This window comes from Nestor notabilis, unplaced genomic scaffold (assembly GCF_000696875.1).
Source record: "Nestor notabilis isolate BGI_N333 unplaced genomic scaffold, ASM69687v1 scaffold5175, whole genome shotgun sequence".
In the NCBI taxonomy this organism is placed as follows: domain Eukaryota; kingdom Metazoa; phylum Chordata; class Aves; order Psittaciformes; family Psittacidae; genus Nestor; species Nestor notabilis.
The window spans coordinates 46,182-65,632 of NW_009929697.1; the positions used below are offsets into that span (position 1 = coordinate 46,182).

The window sequence follows — 19,451 nt, forward strand, 5'->3', positions numbered from 1 at the left end:
AAGTCTGAAAGCTAAAAATGTTCAATATATTAATCACTATTACTTTAATGAGGACATTCTTCATTAAAAAAAGAAAAAAGTTATTTTTCACTCCCTTCTTATTTAATCCACAGGAAATTTTAGTGAACAGTAAACATACAAAAAGAACAGCAGAAAAAAAATGTCTTAAACTCCCAAATACTACAATCAAATAATTTACTGTAAGGACAGTTAAAGCTCTGCAAAACTTTTAATCAACAAAATAATCTTTGAAAACAGCCTTTTCTGCTACTTGCCTGGTTTGTATGTGCGCACATTCAAGTGCATACAACTCTCAGGTTTCTGATAGTCCATGAAAGGTAGCAGACAATTCTAGACCATTTTTATTGTGTTGCAGGAATGTCAAGTAAGATTTTTATATATCATTTTCAAATTGAAGACACACAACTGCAGAATTTAGCATACTTCAAAGTCCATGAATTCTAATTGTAAATCATACAACATGAAATCAGGTTTAAAACTGTTTTTTGTGAAATTACCTTTACTCTTTTAATCAAAGAAAAGTTGTGTTTTTCACACAGCACCTAGTGAAGTCCTATCTTTAAAATCTACAAACTGTCTTTCATGCTGAAATCTCCAAGTTAATCTCAATTTACAAGGACGAGAACAGCCCCTTGTTTAGGGCTACATTAACTACAAAGGTTGTACTGATGTGTAATTTCAGCTTTGTCACAGCAATTTTACACTTCAGATACAATTACAGTAATTCTCAGGAGGATCTTACTGCAAGCAGCTTTCTCTGCAAACTGTACAGAATAGTAACTCAATACTTGAACTAAACACTGACCTTTTTTCTACTGTACTGTACACCTTACTGTACATCTTGCTTTGGAAACAACTAAATACAGTGGTCCATCATGCAAACCATGAGACTGTCAAAACTTCTTTTGTTCCACTAACTTCAAATAAGTTTTTACAAATAATTTAGCCAATCTAGATAAATACTGAACATGGAATTATGCTGAAATATGCTTGGGAGTCAACATTTTCTATGAAAATATGCAGCTATGACTAAAAGCACTAAGTACTAACTGCCCACCTCAGTATCACTGTGTACAGCACCCTTGTAAGATGTGCTCTCTACAGTGTACACAAAATGAAGAATGTTCATGTATTTTGTAAATACTGGGTGCAAAATAAAAATAGAATAGAAAACCAAACCACAACCCTGCTGGTTCAAGCCACACTGTGTATGTTTCATCACAGATTTTAAGGAAGAGTGCAAAATTTAGGCTACCAGGAATTATGGAACATGCCAGAGTTGGTATTTTAGGTTTTAAATATCAAAATTTCCTATTAAGGACAGACATTAATGTGTAAACCTTTACTCACTGTCAGTATTTAACCACACAGTTAAAGACAGCAACTATAACCAATAGAGTTGAAAACCAATGATGTAATCAAAGCACTGGCAATACCAGACATGACTTGTTGACTGCACAGTAAGCGAGGCCATGAGATGAAAGTATTTATGAACTTTGACTATACCTGGCTAGTTATTTTATACCTGAGATGAAAACTGAGAAGTGAGAGAACTGATGTAAATAATTGTCAGATGAAAAACAACAAAACATGCCAAGATAAATGCATTTAAAAAGAATATATGCAAAGAGATCACAACTGACATTTTCCCCTTATGATTATTTTCATATTGTTATTTAGACAAACGCTTTAACTCACTTCACTGTGTGACAAATTCTGTTCTGAAACTATTTGAAAGGCTCCTGTGATTCCAATGCTTCAGTAATTCATGGAATTTTGAGCAGAAGTGACGTCCTCTACTCCCTAGTCTTAAGAAATTTAAGGCACCCGTAAGAAGCAAACTTCATGGGAAGTTTCCATTCTAGGGAAAAAGGAATCTGATTTTCCCTTTAATAGAAAAAAAAAGTAACATTCATGAATTCATAGAAGTGATTAGAATGCCACATTCTCTGTCAGTGAGGCAACAGCTGAGTGATATTTAGCTTAAATAGAACTCAACCCAAAGAGCTGCTACTGAAGCCACAGAATCTTCACTAACAGGTTACAAAATATGTCATATCGTGACAGAAGGGGAAGTTTGTATTAAATCCTGAAAAAGCTAAAAGGTAGAAGCAGAGCAAGGTTGGGCCCCATGTAATGATGAAACAAAGTAAGTGAGAAATATTTTTACATGATAGATACACTTAATTTATACAGCAAACTTGCAAGTTTAATGGATCACTGTACCACAACGAGTGCAAATACACGATTTTTGTGGGCAGGAGCACTGCTAAAGAAGCGTGTTTTGTTTTCATCTGTATGGAATGACAGTGAATCACTTCTCTGATGAATGGAAATTTCATTCCATAGGTCAGAAAACGTATCTACGATTTATTACTAGAATCAGCTCGAATTTCCCATAATCACAAAGCTCAAGTAATAATGTAGCCATTAGACACAGAAAGATATACAAGGTTTTGGTTACAGTTGGGATTAGCTTCAGATTCTGAAGCTTAATTCTTTACTTCCACAGCTTCTTTATCCTGTTTTTCCTTTGCTTTCTCTTTTTCTTCCAGTTTTATTTCTTTTTGAAGCAGTGCCATAATCTCAGCAACCTGTGTGGTGCCAATATCAATGTCTTCTTTGTCAATTAGTTCTACTACCTACATGAACACAAAATGAAATCGAGAGCACATTTAGTTTTTACATGATTGAGACATTTTCATGTCATAAATTCTGTTAAGACAAACAAGCAATCTCTTTTCCCATGTTCAAGAACTACTGCATTGTTTTTTTACATGCAACACAAATATAAACCACAACCAGTGCCTTAAATATCTCCAGTATTAAAAAGACAAAACTTAAAGCAAATGATCTAGAACTTCTGACCTCAGCACACAAAGACTCATATTTGAAAGCAGGAGTAAAACAGATCCATGTATTGTATCTGTTCCTGATGAAAGAATATTTAGGACAATACTTATTTTCTAGGCTTATTTTTATCAAAAAGACCTACTGTACTCAACAGGCACAAATTTACAAAAACTTAAAGCAGAGAGGGGTAGGCCTTTCAGAAAGCAACATGAAATACTAATTTAGTAGGTGATTCCAAACTCCTTTATAAAGCTCTTTGTACAAATGTGTTCTTGGCATAGCTCAAGTTCCTAGGATTATGCTGCATTATGTGCAGAATTGAGAAGTACCTATGTTGCTAAATGTACAACAACTGTTTAGAGCAAGAGAAGATAATCACCACTGGGACAACTTCAGTAGAAAGGAAAAATGTGTTTCAAAAGCCTATTACTGTTATTTTCTAGCTGGCTGTAGTTTAAGTGCTATTTCTGTACTGAATAGGAAAATTACTTGCAAGGAAGTAAGTTTTAGGACATCTCTAAATTTACCAAGTAAAAAAGAAAAACAGAATGAAGGAGAAATGGAAAAGAAAACCCCAAAATGTTGTGCAAAATAAGAGAACAGAACAAGTCAGGCAAAGAACACAGGTCATTTACAGTGAGCCCAAAGGACAACTGATGTTAAGACTGTGGCTAATAGCAGTATTCCTAAAGCAGTTCTTATAAAGCTCCTTCCCATCCTCCCTCCCATTCATAAAGAGCACAACAAAATTACAGTACCTGACACAGGCGTACAGGAAAACCTACAGCTTTAAAGGTAACGTGGGTAACAGACATAGCATAAAGATTATTCCCCTCTTTGCTTCTCCCCCCAAATAGCCATACAAATTCTGAAGATGCTACTATGTATTATAAGATCTATTTACAACACCTTACCAAAAACGTCATTGGCATCACTCCTGCAGAAGACAGCCACATGAATTTAAGTCAAAACTGGTGTAACATCTGGAGGAAAGCTAGCCTGATTTTCTTCAAGTAGTCCACAGACTTACCTTAACAACATTATTTATATCGATTTTGCCATCCTTGTTTTCATCTAGTGCCTCTGCAATCCTAGTAAGCTTCTCCTCTGGAATCTTCTGAATTTGTTTCATCACATTAATTAGCTCAGCAATACTGACGAGATTCTCCCTGTAGAGCAAGCAGAGTCTGTACATGGCAAGCAGTTACTCCAAAGGAGTAAAGTTGACAAAAGGCAGTACTGAAAGTCACTACACTGCAAGTGATTTGTAAAAACATCATTTATTTTGAATCCTGAACACACTGCAAAATAGCAAATATGAGTTACTGATCAGCAAGCAGATTTCCAATGAGTCTTTAGCTTACCATCAGATCTCATGCTTCTAGTTTCCACGTGCTTTACTGCACAAATACAGGTATCCAGTAGGCATGTGAAATTAAGTTTAGCACAGTTTGTGTGTATCTAATGTTTTTTCAGCCCCCTGCCCCATTTAACAAAGTTGCAGTGCCATGCACCTGCCATCCTTTTAGACTGAGAGAGGCTGGCCTACAAAAATTAATGCAAGTCACTGGAAAACAAAAGCTGAGAACTTACTGCTTTGGCAATTCAGCTCTTTCGTTAAATTAGGCTTCATATGCTCACATCAAGGAACAGACTTTTTAGAAGAAAGGACTAAACTTGACATTGTGACTAGCAGGTTTCAGATGTTCCCACTGTCTGTTTACTGAACTCATAAAGCTAAAACTGTCTGTCTACTGCAACCTAAAGCCTCTGTTTGCCCATGTAGTTTTGTTATTTGAATAACCATCTTCTAGCAAGATGCAGGAGACAGTGAACCCAGTAAATAGTAAACAGAAGGGCTTTAACAGTATAGTCCCAGCTCCATATGGGGCCCTAACCTCTGGGCATGGAATGACTTTTACACAAGTAGCATTTCTCAAGCTGCCACTAAGTGTTCTGGACTTGTGTTGTTTCCATGGCTCTCAATGGCTTGGTGATGCACCAACTTCAAATATAAAACTCAAGCCTCCAACAACTAAGCAATCTTTAATAATCTTCAGTCATCCACAATCACTTAAAAATGATCCACAAAACTATCCATTACATAAAGTATAATTACATTCAGTACAAGCAGATTTTATATTGTATTTTTAATTCACAAACTTGGATGGTTTTGATCAACTTCTCTGTAGCACCATTCATATGACTGTCTTAGTCTTAACATTTGAAACAAATGACCATTTGCCCTGAAGACTGGAAAAAACCAAAGTCTGGAAGCACCAAAAGCAGAATCCATATTTCCGTTTAGGAATGCTCTGTGGGAGCTGGGAAGCTCTCCTAAGGAATCACACAAAATGGTGCAAGCATAAACTAGATGAATACAGCATTCATAAGCACAAACTGTGAGAATTACAGTCACAGTTTTTAAGTATTTCCGTGCCTTCAATATGATTGCCCAAAAGACTCTCCAGTAACATTATGACCTGCAGAAATGTTGATAAATGAATTTTGCAATGAAACTATCACAAAAGATATTTCAAAAATCTGCAAGTGTATTAAAGTTAAAATGAAGCAAACTGTCAGAAATGGACCATGTAAAATTATCTCCTTGATTCCCTTATTTCTCTCCAGATACAGAACAGACCTTAATGCAATTATTTTCCTCCCTGTCACCTTCACTGCCAAAGAACAAATATGAACAAATATGAATATGCTTACCACACTATTGTGTGCCGTGTCAATCCATCACACAGGGCAAACCTACTGCATGAGGAGCATGACTAAAGACATGATTTCATCTGAATCACTGCTAGTGCTAGTAACACGACAGTAAGACACTAATCAACACTTTGACTTTCAGAACCCCCTCAGGACTAGCATCTTGGGAATTCTATCCATCCTCTTTTCAATCATACTTAACATACCTTAGAAGAGAGAAGATCTACAGCATAACTTTGTTAATTCTATTTTAAAATAAAATATCTTAACATTCTAAACAATAACTCACTTTCTAATTCTCTTCTAGTCACTCATCTGACAAAAGCAAGACTGAAGATGACACATTCAGTGCTCTCATGTCACTTACCCAGCAGGAGGACCATCAGCACCTTCTAGCTGTACATCCACTGTCTTCTGAGTTGTCTCTAACTCATTGATAATTTTGTCTATCTGACCAATCATTCTGTTCACCCTCTTGGTCAACCTCTTGCTTGCCTTGGACTCTTCCACTGCTTCTTCCTGACCAGTTTTAGAGAGCTCTTTTATCTCTTGCAAATCCTAAAAGAGAGAGAAAAGCTTTTGTCAGGGTGAATTCTCAACAACAGACACTACTGACTTAAACTAGACTTTCAAGACAGGAGCTATTTGTAAATGAAATGCAGATGTATAGACCTATAACGCCAAACTGGAATTAGAACAATGACTTTTAACAATGCTGCCCTCTTCATGAGCCCCTTAAATGATATTTTCCACCTCTTTCATAAGATTGAGTAAGATTCATTTTACTTAACTTGAAGTACCTGTAACAGTGACATCTATGTTTGTCAAGACAGAACTGCAGCATGCAGCACCTCTTAAGCCTTATTAATCACTCTGGGAATATGAGCAGTAACAGGATTCTCATCTGGTGGGAACTACTCCAATGACTTTAACTAGGCTTTAAACACATTACACAAATGAGGCTCTGCATTGTCCCATACAAAGTTCATTCACTCAGCTACTAACTACAGGCTAACAGACATCCAACCAAGATCACCTTTAAATTTGTGAATCATTTATGCTAAAACTAAGCATGAACAGAAATAAAAAAGAACTTCCATGCCCCATTCTTCACCTCATTATATTCCTGGATATCACCCTTCAATTCCTCAAGCTCCTCTTTTTCCTTTGTTAGTGATTTTTTCTGTTCCTGCAGCTTGGCACAAGCATCATTCAGCATGTCAATCTCTTCCTTAGTGATTTCCTCACCCTGTAACAGAAAATACATACAAATTAGTGAAAGACATTTCTGATTTTCACAGAATCACAGAATTGTTAGGGTTGGAAGGGACCTCTGGAGATCATCCAGTCCAACCCCCTGCCAAGGCAGGGCCATCCAGAGCAGGTTACACAAGAACATGTCCAGGCGGGTTTTGAATGTCTCCCAGAGAGGGAGACTCCACAGCCTCCCTGGACAGCTGTTCCAGGGCTCTGCCACCCTCAACGTCAAGAAGTTCTTCCACATGTTGAGGTGAAACTTCTTGTGTTTTAGTTTATGGCCATTGCCCCTTGTCCTGTCGCTGGGCACCACTGAAAAGAGTCTGGCGCCATCCTTTGAGATATTCATATGCATTCATGAGATCCCTTCTCAGTCTCCTCTTCTCTAGACTATACAGGCCCAGCTCCGCAATCTCTCCTCATAAGAGAGATGCTCCAGACCCCTGATCATCCTTGTAGCCCTCCGCTGGACCCTCAACAGTAGCTCCTTGTCCTTCTTGTACTGAGGAACCCGGAATTAGACATAAGACTCCAGATGTGGCTTCACTAAGGTTGAGCAGAGGGGGAGGATCACCTCCCTCGACCTGCTGCCACACTCCTCCCGATGCATGCCAGGATACTCTTGTTCCTCCTGGCCACGAGGGCACTCTGCCAGCTCATAGTCAACTCGTCATCCACCAGTACTCCCAGGTCCTTCTCAGCTGAACTGCTCCCTGCACCCTGGGGGTGACCTACAGGTAGGTCACCCCCCACCTGTATTGGTACTTGGGGTTCTTCCTCACCATGTGCAGGACACTTTCCCTTGTTGCAACTCACTAGTTTCTCTCTGCCCAATTCTCCAGCCTATCAAGGTCCTGTGGAATGGCAGCACTTCACAGACTTCAGGTGCATCAGCCACTCTGCCCCAGCCTCATATCATCAGGAAACTTGTGAGAGCACACTCTAGCCCTTCATCCAGGTCACTGATAAACAAAACTGCACCCAGTATTGTTCCCTGGGGAGCACCACTGACTACAGGCCTCCAGCTGGACTCTACTCTCTGAACTCTGCCATTCAGCCAGTTTTTGATCCACCTCACTGTCCATTCATCTAACATTTCCTAAGCTCACCTACAAAGATGTTATGAGAGACAGTGTCAGGTGTGTTAACTATACACAGATTAAACATGCACAGCTCCATTACATCTACAGCCAGAGCAAATGTCCCCCCACATAGGTATATTATTTTCAATAACACAGAAAGATAAAGGAGACACCAATGGATGTTTTGTGCTGACTTCAGTTTCTGCATTGGTGGTTAAGAATTTGCGATCTACTAATTGGCTGGTTTTAAGTGACAGGGTGTGGTGAGAGGATTAAAACTGAATGACAGTCAAGCAATTTACCATGGCTCTTACATGGATGCTTTGATTCTTTACATTTAAAAGTATGAAAATGTGCATTTATCCAGATTACCTTAATGCCTTCCAATACTGGTGCTGTATCTTTCAGTGTCTCCGCGTGCATCACCATCTCTGCCTTTGCCAGTTCCTGTTCAGTATCCACAGCTATCTGACTCTTCTTAACTTGCAGAGTAGCTGCTTCAAGATCTGCTGCTGATTCCACATCTTTCTGAATTTGAAAGACCCGTGAAGTTTCAATTAAAACAAAGATAACATTATCTGTATCAGCATCAGTAAAGAACAACTTCTCAAAATAGAAACAGTTGCCAAAGTAGACTGGGACATAGACAATGATAAAATGCAACATACTGAATGGTTTCATGTTAAAATACCCACTTGCACTTAATGACCACACTTACGCCTGTGAGCTCCTTGAGACTTAATTCACTAGTAGAGCAGGCCAGCAGCTTTTACAGTCAACTACTACACATTACCAGGCAAATATCAAATAGGAAGAGTCAAGGATATGAACATCTGAAGTACAGGTGGGGGAAATAAAACAAACAAAACCACCATCTTTGATGGAGGAATAAAAGGTTTCTATTACTCTAATAAAGAGGACAGAGAAATCCAATGTATGTAAGACTGAGACAATCTTTTGTTCACAGTGAAGCCTCCTCTGTTGCAATCTATTTTAATATTCTCCCACATCTTTCACGTGTGGATTTAAAGTGCAGTTTTGTGCAAGTAACACCCAGAAGAGAGGCAATAACTCACAATATACAGGTTTTTACATCACTGACATTTCTTTCTCAATGGCTGAGGGCAGATCTTACCATGGCTGCAACCTGAAGGGTTTCTTTGGCTTTCTCTACAGCTTCAGACAATCTTTCCATCTTTCTTTCTTCATTTTCTTTTCTGATGGCTTCCTCCTCCTGAAGTGTTGCTTCCAGACGCGCTTTGTTATCTACTTTTTCACCTTCAACTTCTGCCACTTTGACTTGAGCCTCTTTGGCCTAGAAATAACATAAGAACTCTATTAAAGTCTATATGTGTGCCTATATATGTATGTCTACATTATGTAAGACATTTATATATCGTTATTGAGATAGGTAGTACAGGTATGCTAATGAATACAGCTAACCACCCCAAAAAGTTACCCTATTTCTTTGACAACAAGAACTTTCTACCCTGAAATCATGTATGCTCTTCATTCTCTTTCTCTCAAGACTACCAATAACCTACTCAGATCATTTTTCTCTCTACACAACATCATCAATATTTTCATGTATTAATGTCTTTATATTACTCAGAGCGTACACTGTTTATGAAAGTAAAAAGTGTATTCCAAATCTTTTTATGCTATTACTGTCTATAGTCATGAAATCAAATATTGCCTTTACTTGCTTTATTCTCAGACTCCTCCACATATAAGCCAACTTCTTCTGTGTTTGAAAGCTGCTCAAATAAACCTATCCATGGTTTAGCTTTCCGAGGAAAAGACAGGAACCAAGAACATCTACTTCTCTGAATGGACTTTCAGCGATGACACTGAAAGCTGGTTACAGACTAAGGACATCAATACTTACAGCACTCTCTGGTAGTGTCTGAAGTGTTGTTTTGAGCTGATCAGCTGGAGAAAGGGTATCTGGAAGATACATGGCTCTGGACAAAATCAGCAACGAAGTAGGGATTTCCTGGTTCAGGTGCAGATCTAACCACTATAAATGCAATACACAAAACAAGTCTTCAGCTTTTGGATGTTTTTGTTTTTTTAAAGATCAAGCATACAAAAAGTAGTAAATACTCTTTTTTTTTTTTTTTTTTTTTTTTACCCACTGTTTATCAGTCAATATCCTGGCACAAGAACTATAGGCTATAAACAGCAAAGAATTGCAACAACTCCATTTAAACATCTGAAGTATTTTGGCTAAAGTAGTATTTCAAAAAGTATTGAATGAATATTTGAAAAAGTGTTTTATTCCATGTGCATCTTACTCTAAACCAGCCAACACCAAAAGAACTGATCTACTTGGAGAAAAGTTCTTTACAGGGTAACACAAATAATTAACAAAACCTACCAAAATTGCAAACGTATTTTGGATATGTTGACATCTAAGTATCTATTTGCATCATCAAAACATCATGGCCCAGTCAAAAGCCAGAAACCCACTGCTACTACTTACATATTACAGATGACAAAGCTTATTAATGAGAAAGACTATTTTGGCCAAGCCTTTAATGAGAACAGAAACAAAATGACTTATCAGAATCATCACAAAAATCAGAGCCAGCAACTGAAGTTGGGTCTGTGCAAAAACACATTGCAAAAAACATACCTGTTTAAGCTGTTCCTTGAGACGTTCCTGTGTCACACCAAGAGCTCTCATACCTCGGGCACGACAAGCTGCCTGCAGCTCTTTAACAGTCAGGCTGTCGACTCCTTCTTCAGCAATAAGCTGCACAAAGAATAAAGTAAACTTTAACATGTAAGAAGAACCACCAGTGAACACCCAGAGTTCGTATTTTAACAATGGCCACTAGAGGTTGCTGTGATAACACAAAATAGCCTCCACTTTTTAAATAGTGAATATAGAATCACAGAATGGTTTGGGTTGAAAAAGACCTTAAATCATCCAGTTCCAACTCCCTGCCATGGGCAGGGATGCCTCACAGAAGACCATGTCGCACAAGGCTCTGTCCAACCTGGCCTTGAACACTGCCAGGGTTGGAGCATTTACCACTTCTCTGGGCAACCCATTCCAGTGCCTCACCACCCTCACAGTAAAAGACTTCTTCCTTAGATCTAACCTGAACTTCCCCTGTTTCAGTTTCAACCCATCACCCCTTGTCCTATCCCTACAGTCCCTGATGAGGAGTCCCTCTCCAGCATCCTTGTAGGCTCCCTTCAGACACTGTAAGCTGCTCTGAGGTCTCCACGCAGCTTCTCTTCTCCAGGCTGAAGAGCCCCAACTTTCTCAGCCTGTCTTTGTATGGGAGGTGCTCCAGCCTCTGATCATCCTCGTGGCCCTCCTCTGGGCTTGCTCCAACAGCTCCAACATCCAACTTGCTCCAACATCACACTGTATGCAGTCTTAAGAGCTACATAAAGGTGATGTCAATCTCTAAGTTCGTATTTCCATGAGCTCCCTTAAAAATTATACTTTCATAGAAATGCTTTTCTTTGTAACGTAATCACTTTCATTGTCATTAATGGCAGATTTAAAAAAGGTCACCTCTTCCTTTATAAATTTATTTCTGATTTTAAGATCTTCAAGCCTTTTTGTTCCAAGTTAGCTCAGAAATGAGACAATTAAGATGAAAAAGGCATATTCCTAAAGACACATGTATATCCACACACACTATTCTTATGCATCCCAATTATTAAGCAGTGTCTCTTTAGAATGACTCACTTTGTCATCTGCTTTTATGCTTCTCAACCTCATCGTCAGCTGGAAGCGGAGAAAGTTATTTGTCCCAATTGACTGAAGTTCCAGCAATTTACAAAGTGCCACCAACTGAGGCCTGGTTAGATTGTCCAGAGTCAACTCATCTTCAAACAGCTTTGAGAACCTTAAGATCTCCTCATTACTGGGTCTTTCGCCAGTTTCCCTGATCTGTAAGAACAAACAAACACATGCAAAGCTGTCAAAGGAAATGCTGTTGTTGGGTGTTACTTTGAATGAAAATAGTCACCTCAGTTGTCAAGTACTTTGCATCAATTTGGGGACAGGAAATAGGAGACAAGGAAGACGCGAAAGAAATTTTAAAACAACCAACTTACTATAAGAGGCAAAACTACTGGTGGTGTTGATAGTTTCCAACCATAGTGTATCATATACTTAAGATAAAACTAATGGAAGTTAGATCCATCTGTATACCAATGAGCAGGTCTCTGAGCTGGTGCTGCCATGAGATATCTTAACAATCATATCTGAGTGAATAAATAGTTGCTACAGAAGTCACACTGGCAAGTATTCTTTCTACTTACGAATCACAAAAGCACATTAAATGCATCACCCTGTGAAGATAAAAGTGAGAACTACATCCAAAGGCAGGAATTCTGCAACACTGGTGTCCCTGTGAAGCACAGATGTGGACACGTACCTACCTACCTACATCCTCTTCACAACCACACTTGTTACAATACTGGTTTGCTTCCACTTCCCAGCTGTTCTGTAGCACCTCAGTGCAAATGCACTTGTAGTTGAAGTTACTCCAAAGTATAAAACACTATTTGGGAAGGACTCTACATCTTTCTCGATGGAAGGCAACTGCTTGTACAAATGCAAAGTTAAGCTTTTAAGTTGTGTGTTGCCAATGACACTTAACAGTAATTAAATTCAAATACTGGAAGCAGAAATAACAAAGATCTAGAAAAAAAGATCATTCCTTGGTCTCATCAGATCATAGTAAAACATGATCACCTGTATAAATGTTGATTTTTTTTCTGTATTAAGTGTACTATCATCAAGTGTTTATTAGTGATATTAGTGAATCTTCAACAATGAAATACTTCCAGCCACTTAACCCCTTCTGTCTATACAGTAAGTACAAAGTTATCCACCACACACACACACACTTTTCCCAACCACTCTTTCTTCTTTCAAGCCCTGTAAAGAAAACATAAGATAAGTGACATCAAGTACAGTCTGAAAACCTAACATTACCTATACAGCCTGATTTATCACGCCTACCTGTTTTACTTGCCAGCTCAAATCTCTCAGTGAACAGTTACTGAGTACAGGAACAGGTAACAATTTGGAAGACAAGACAGAATGAATGTAAACCTCCAGGATACTTGTGTTGCAAAGGAAGCAACCCAGAGAAAGAAAGGCCAAAGGCCCTGTTGCACTTCCCCAGCTCCTCCACTACAAAAGCCAAAACCAGAACTTTAAAAACATGGAAAGTGTTTTCTTCCTTGTTTAAAAGTGAATTTTGGCAGAGTCAAGTGTATGCTTCTTGAGTGTACAAACAAAAAGTTTCTAGTACATCCCTAGCTACAAAGTAACACAAACTGGAATTCCACAGCAAACATGATAAGCCTTCAATGAGAACCAGTAGAAAGAACTATCAGTGGTTCTTGCAGCATCAAGTATTTTGACTGCAGAAGCACCTATGGAAGAATAGTAATAAGGTGGGAAACATTTAAGCTGCTTGTGGCTCTGACATATATTATCTGGTACAGTGAAATCAGGTCAATAAAGTTTGTCTTGATGAATGAGAAATATATAGCTGTAAAAAGCACACCCACACACTTGAAACTTGTTTTTAGTCAGAGGAACTTGGGATTTCCTCCAGCAAAGGTGGAGTGATACATCATTTCTTTCCATAGAAATTAACCACCAAATGTCAGTTTTCAGTAGCAACCTTTCTGAAAGAAATGCCATGTTCCAAACATGAAGCATGGCAGTGGTATGCTCCCAGACTCTGCAGTGCCAGTGCTTCAGCTGCTAACTGCTATCACTAACCATTTAAAACTTCCTGCAGCTGAAAAAGAATAGAAACAGATGAGTACACACAAGCTTCAAAGTACCTGGACTTTAAAAGCACATACCGACTGCCAGAACCTGCCAGCATCACTATCTGAGGTAACCTATGCAGTGATGTTAATGTGACCTTATTACCCCACCCTTTAAAACTTTATTCTCAGCTCTGCCAAGCAGGAAAGGCTCAAGCTAGCTGATAGAACTTGTAAAGCTCAGGTCTTAAATCCCCTGGCTTATGTTCCTTTTTCTGTGCAAATACATACTCTGCCCAAAGGAGGGGACCACACTCTTACTTTCAGCAAAGCACCTGGTCATGGTTGTTAAGCTCAATCTCTCCTATTCAGCAGCAACACAGTTAAGAGAGTAGACTAAAATAAATCCAATCCTGAGAAGATTTAAGAAGATACCTTTCATCTCTCCAGGAATAGCTTACCATTACCTACAGCTTGATGAAAAGAAACACAGTCAAACCTGAAGACCATCAAAGTAGGAGGCAGACAGAGAATACAGAATAGTTGGGTCAGAAGGGACCTTAAAGATCATTCAGTTCCAACCCCTGCCATGGGCAGGGATGCATTCCAATAGACCAGGCTGCTCCAAGCCCTGGCCTTGAACGCTGCCAGAAATGGGGCAGCCACAGCTTCTCTGGACAACCAGTGTCTTACCACCCTCACAGGGAAGAATGTCTTCCTAATATGTAATCTAAATCTCCTGTTTCAGTTTAAAGCCATTCCCCCCTTGTCCTGACCCTACATGCCCTCATAAGAAGTCCCTGTCTGGATTTCTTGCAGGCCCCTTTAGGCACTGGAAGCTGCTCCAAGGTCTCCCTGGAGCCTTATTTTCTCAGGCTGAACAAACCCAGCTCTCTCAGCCCATTTCCATAGCAGAGCTACTCTAGTCCTCAGAGCATCTTCATATCCTCCCCTGAACTCACTCAAGCAGGTCCATGCCCCTCTTGTGTTGGGGGCCCCAAAGCTGAACATGGTCTTGCAGGTGGGGTCTCATGAGAGCAGAGCGGTGGGGGAAGAATCACCTCCCTTGACCTGCCAGTCACACTTCTTTTAATGCAGCCCAGCACATCGACGGGTCATGTTCAGCTTTTCATCAACTGAAACCCTCAAGAACTTCTACTCAGGGCTGACATTTAGTGTCTATGTCAGCAACTGCTTGTGAATACAAAAATTCTGCACCAAACAGCACTCACATTCTACAAAAACCCCAGATTATACCACATTCTAGTCAGCATCCCAAAGGATTTCAGCATTATAGCAACTGTGCATTTAAAAAACTGGCTTTATAAGCAGAATTCAAGTTGACAAAAAACCTTTTACTCTTCCCCCCGCTAAGTTTTAAATCAGTTAAACAGGCAAGAAATCCTTTGTCCCACTTTTTACACCCAGTGTTCAAAAAACAAGCCAAAACCTACATGAGTAATCACTGAGTGTGTATTTTTATGTCAGAATTAGCTTATTAACAAAGTAAGAGAACAAGAAGTGAATGAGCAGAAATATACTGCACCTAGAAGCAAACAGAGCGAAAGTACCAGCTACAATACCAAAGCTAACAGCAGTAAAACTCCACTGGAGTATTACTTGCAAAGAAGGAATCTATCCCAAATAAGCACTACACCCTGGTTCTTCAAATCCCACAGAATAAAGGTATCTGATGACTACCACAGGCCAAACACAAGAAGCTATTGTCTTGGTAGGAAGAGAAAATACATTTTTAAGAAGTTTTACCTTTTGAAAGAATGTTGAAAAATCTTTTGCAACGTTTCCTTTTGCTGCTTTATTTTTTAACGCCATCTCCTCAATTGTGTCTTGAAGGAATTTAGCCAACTCAAGCTTTAGTCTCAATTCTTTCTTCAATCTTTCCTCCTGCAAAAGAAAATATTTGGTTTTGTAAGTTCTTTCCAGGCATATGCACACTAAATACCACTTCTGTCTTCAGCCAAGTCATGTGGAGCACTTCTCTAACACACACATCACAAGGGGACATTCGCTCTCACCAAAGATCCCCAAATCACACTGGAAATAGGTTGATCAGCTCAAAGGTCCATGAAACCTGGGATGCAGTAACAACAGAGAGAAGTGCAGCACAAGTGGCCTCACCTGCTCAAACTAACATGCACCCTTTGAATTAGTAACAACCCCCAGAAACTAACCAACTCTTTGGGGTAATTCCCAGTTCTGGTACCCAGCACAGAAACCCTACACTTCATCTTGTCCAAACAAAGAGGAACTCACCACAGAATTAGATTAATGGTTACTTAAATCCAAGCATACAATCATGATTGATCATATCTGTGACTGACTGAGATCTCACTACGTACAAACCTCATGTAAGTCCTGTGTGCTCTGAAAGTGAGAACATGAGGGGCTCTTGGGTGTGTTTTTACAAAGCTCTAACTAACTAAAAGAAATAAAGTTTAAACAAAACAATGCAGGAGAAGCTATTTTAAATATTAAGTACACAGACAAGAAGTTTGCATCCAGAATAAGAACTACAAATGCTAAAACAAGGTCTGCAAACTACAAACCAGAAAAATGAGATTTCACAGCGTTCATTTCTGCTTTGTAAGAGTCATAGAAAATGGAGATGAGGAGAGGAAAAAAAACCAAGAGAAATTTACAGCCTGGATGCCCAAGCACCTGCACGTATATAAAAAGGTAAAGAAGGATGGCACTGCTTTGTTGTTATATGTAAACAGCAAGATCAGCAAAACAACATAAAGACAAAAGCATTCCCATAATACCAAAGGAAAATATAACTTTTAGAATTTTTCTGGTTTCTTTCTCTACCAGGGAAAGGTCTATTTTTTTTCCCAAGCCAGATTACTGGATTCTAAATTCAGACCTGCTTACCTTCTTAGACTTCGTCTCAAATGTAGAGGGAAGCATATTAGGAAACAACTTAAGAGCTACCGGAAGGAGAAATTCCATGAACGGGACCACGAGAAAAACTAGGAAAGGGACCAAGCGGAAAAGGTCGGCACATATTCGTAGAAACTGGAAGAGAAAGAAAAAGAAGTATAAATGTATTGATAAGCATAATTTTAAATACTCATATAAAAATACTTGATATGATCATCTACATTATGATTTGAGCTTCACATATATATATATTTAAACTAACAGAGAAAAAGGATGTGACAAAGTCAGGTTTTAGTGTCTTTTTCTTCAAGTTGCTCTATACTACTGAGTGCCAGAGTTTCACCAGTTTTCAACACTATAGAAAGTATTTCTAAAGCCTCGCTGTGTCTCAATAGGATTACTGAACAAGTATCTCATTTAAACCTCTCAAAAGCACCTGAAAACAGGAGGTGGTCACTTGTTGTCGTTAAAGCTGCTTAACTTCTTTTATTCATCTTTATTTGTGCTCTACCACTTCTTACATGCATGAGCTACTGTGGACTAAGTAATCAAGAATAAAATGAAATATCCCTCCCCCTCTGCCTCATAACAATTGTAATGTACATTTAAATCCAGGGTAATGAGCCCAGCTTGGTAGATTCTTTTATTTGTAAATCACTGCTTTTCTAGAGCAGTAATCCTCTGAAACAGGCCAGTGCATTAGTTACTGAATCTTGAGCTGCATAAAATAAATACTGGCCTTCTGATTTCTGTAGACCCACAAATGTATGTACAAAGCTGTAGAGTCTATAATCAAATATTTTAGGACTCACTGGAAGCTTAATAACTCGGTTTATATTGGGGAGTGCAGATTTTGCTTGACTCTGCCTCATTTTACAAAGCAAACAACCGTTTATTGGAGTTATCATCAGCTCTTAAATCAGAGACGGAAGGTCAGATGTACACTCCAGTACTCTACAGCCACAGCACTCTTGTTCAACATCATCATTTGCTAAACACAGCTATGACTGGCAAAAACTGGCAACATAAAAGGTATTACAGAAGTAAATGTATGCTTCCCCCTCCATCCCCTCCCCACTGCTTATGCCAATCCAGGGGAACAGCAACAACAACCAGCATAGACTGCATGTGGCTGGGACGGCTTAGCTAGAACCAAAAGGTAGTAAAACTTCAACCATAGCTTCCTTAGCATAAAACCAGCCAAAATCTTAAATACTGTTTAAGGAAGGTACAAACTCCATAGATCCAAAGTTGGACATCTTGCTTTGTATATAAAAAAATTCAGTTTCCCATAAGGGATGCTTTGGTCCATTGTTTACAGGCACAGAGATATTTCCATTCATTCCAACCACAGAAGATAAATGACTACCAAGAAGTTCAAAAAGATCAAAGAAAGTTTGGAAGAAAAACTGAAAAGTCAGAATAAGTACATTTTCCTCAAAAATTTCTATAGAGGGAAGCACAGAGTTCGTATTTCTACCCAGTATCTACTTTTAGACAGCACATGCAAGTATTTGTATAGGGCAAAATCCACATCCAAGGAAGCAGTTTTACACCTGGATTAAGCTAAACTAACACTAACCTGAGACAATGTATTAAGAGTCATGAACATGCACTGGCAGTCACAGTGTGAAGGTACACCACTGGTTCAACTAAAACTAACTCATAAACACATACGCAGACAAGCAAAAAAAGATCAATACAAACCAAAAGAGAGGGTGTTGGAAAACTTAAGCACCAAGCACCACTGGCCTTTTTGCAGCCGCTCAGTCCTGGATCAGCTTCCATAAATTACAAAGCTGCACCCTCTGCTATTTCAAGGAAAAGAGCCTTGCACAGGAACCTAATACAATGGTGCATGATTACACACCCGTTACTTGGCAGCACAGCATGAAAAACTTGTGACTACTCTGTACCTGCTGCCACAGTTCATGTATTCCACTTTTCCCACCCCTGCAGGGCTGAGGAGTTCGTAACGCTGATGTACTTGCCACAACTCCACGGTGATTGCCATCTCCCTGCCGTCTCCTGAACCACCCTGCTGTGGGAGTCAGCACTACAGCAATTAGTTTTTAACAGCCAGTATCATATTTTGCATGTTGTACTTCTTCCTGCCTTCTCTCCCAAGGGCAGACGTGTGATCCTGCTGATTAAAGCTAGATTTTGGAGCTAACTTTTGGTTTACATAAGCAATAGCTCTCTTGTATTAGCCATGCTGCAATTGCTTGTTAATGTGGTTAGATTACTTAGATATCTTTCCATTATTGCCTCCAAAGAGGAAGGAAAGGGCAGGCAGAAATAACTCCTTTGTCAGTCTGTGTGAAGATAAGGTTTCTCCAGGCTGTCAGTTCATATGCACTTTAATTTAAAGCTGTATGTACTTCTTTTAAATTCAGGAGCAACTTTTGCAAAGTTGTAGCTAATCTGGCATCAAAGTTTTAAGACTTCTTTAACTCAGGCTGTATACTACAATTGAAGGCCGAACTGATGAAATATGAGCTTGTGTTGAAACAAACTTAAAGTAAGGTTTAAAAAAAGTACATGTTAAGAGTCTTGTTCTGCTGTAGGCTGGTTTGCTTGCCAGTGACCCTGGGTTCTAAAGCCATTCAAGAGACAGGACATAGTCTGCCTCCATATAAAGAAAACATAAAACCTACATAGAGAAAATAATATTACTATAGTACTTAAAACTAATTCCTCCACATCTTCTACACTGGATTGCACAAAAATACACACACCACATCATTAGATAAGAGGCAGGCTACATCAGTGTAAACACTGATTTGTACTTGCACAATAAATCTCAATTTTATTTAGAGGAAACGAATTGATACTGAAATTGCACAACTGCACAAAACA

General features: G+C 39.0%; 1 protein-coding gene across 1 annotated transcript in view; it reads right to left on the reverse strand.

Annotated features, from left to right (window-relative positions):
• Positions 1–2,371: 2,371 nt before the first annotated feature.
• LETM1 (leucine zipper-EF-hand containing transmembrane protein 1) overlaps positions 2,372–19,451 on the reverse strand; it is a 22,328-nt gene continuing 5,248 nt past the window's right edge. The window contains exons 4-14 of the mRNA XM_010015102.1: positions 16,584–16,727; positions 15,459–15,596; positions 11,644–11,847; positions 10,570–10,689; positions 9,820–9,951; positions 9,067–9,246; positions 8,304–8,459; positions 6,707–6,841; positions 5,960–6,150; positions 3,905–4,043; positions 2,372–2,663 (exon numbers count right to left, since the gene is read on the reverse strand). Of these exons, the coding sequence (XP_010013404.1) occupies positions 2,514–2,663; positions 3,905–4,043; positions 5,960–6,150; positions 6,707–6,841; positions 8,304–8,459; positions 9,067–9,246; positions 9,820–9,951; positions 10,570–10,689; positions 11,644–11,847; positions 15,459–15,596; positions 16,584–16,727 (1,689 nt within the window). The 3' untranslated portion in view covers positions 2,372–2,513. The remainder of the gene's footprint in view (positions 2,664–3,904; positions 4,044–5,959; positions 6,151–6,706; positions 6,842–8,303; positions 8,460–9,066; positions 9,247–9,819; positions 9,952–10,569; positions 10,690–11,643; positions 11,848–15,458; positions 15,597–16,583; positions 16,728–19,451) is intronic.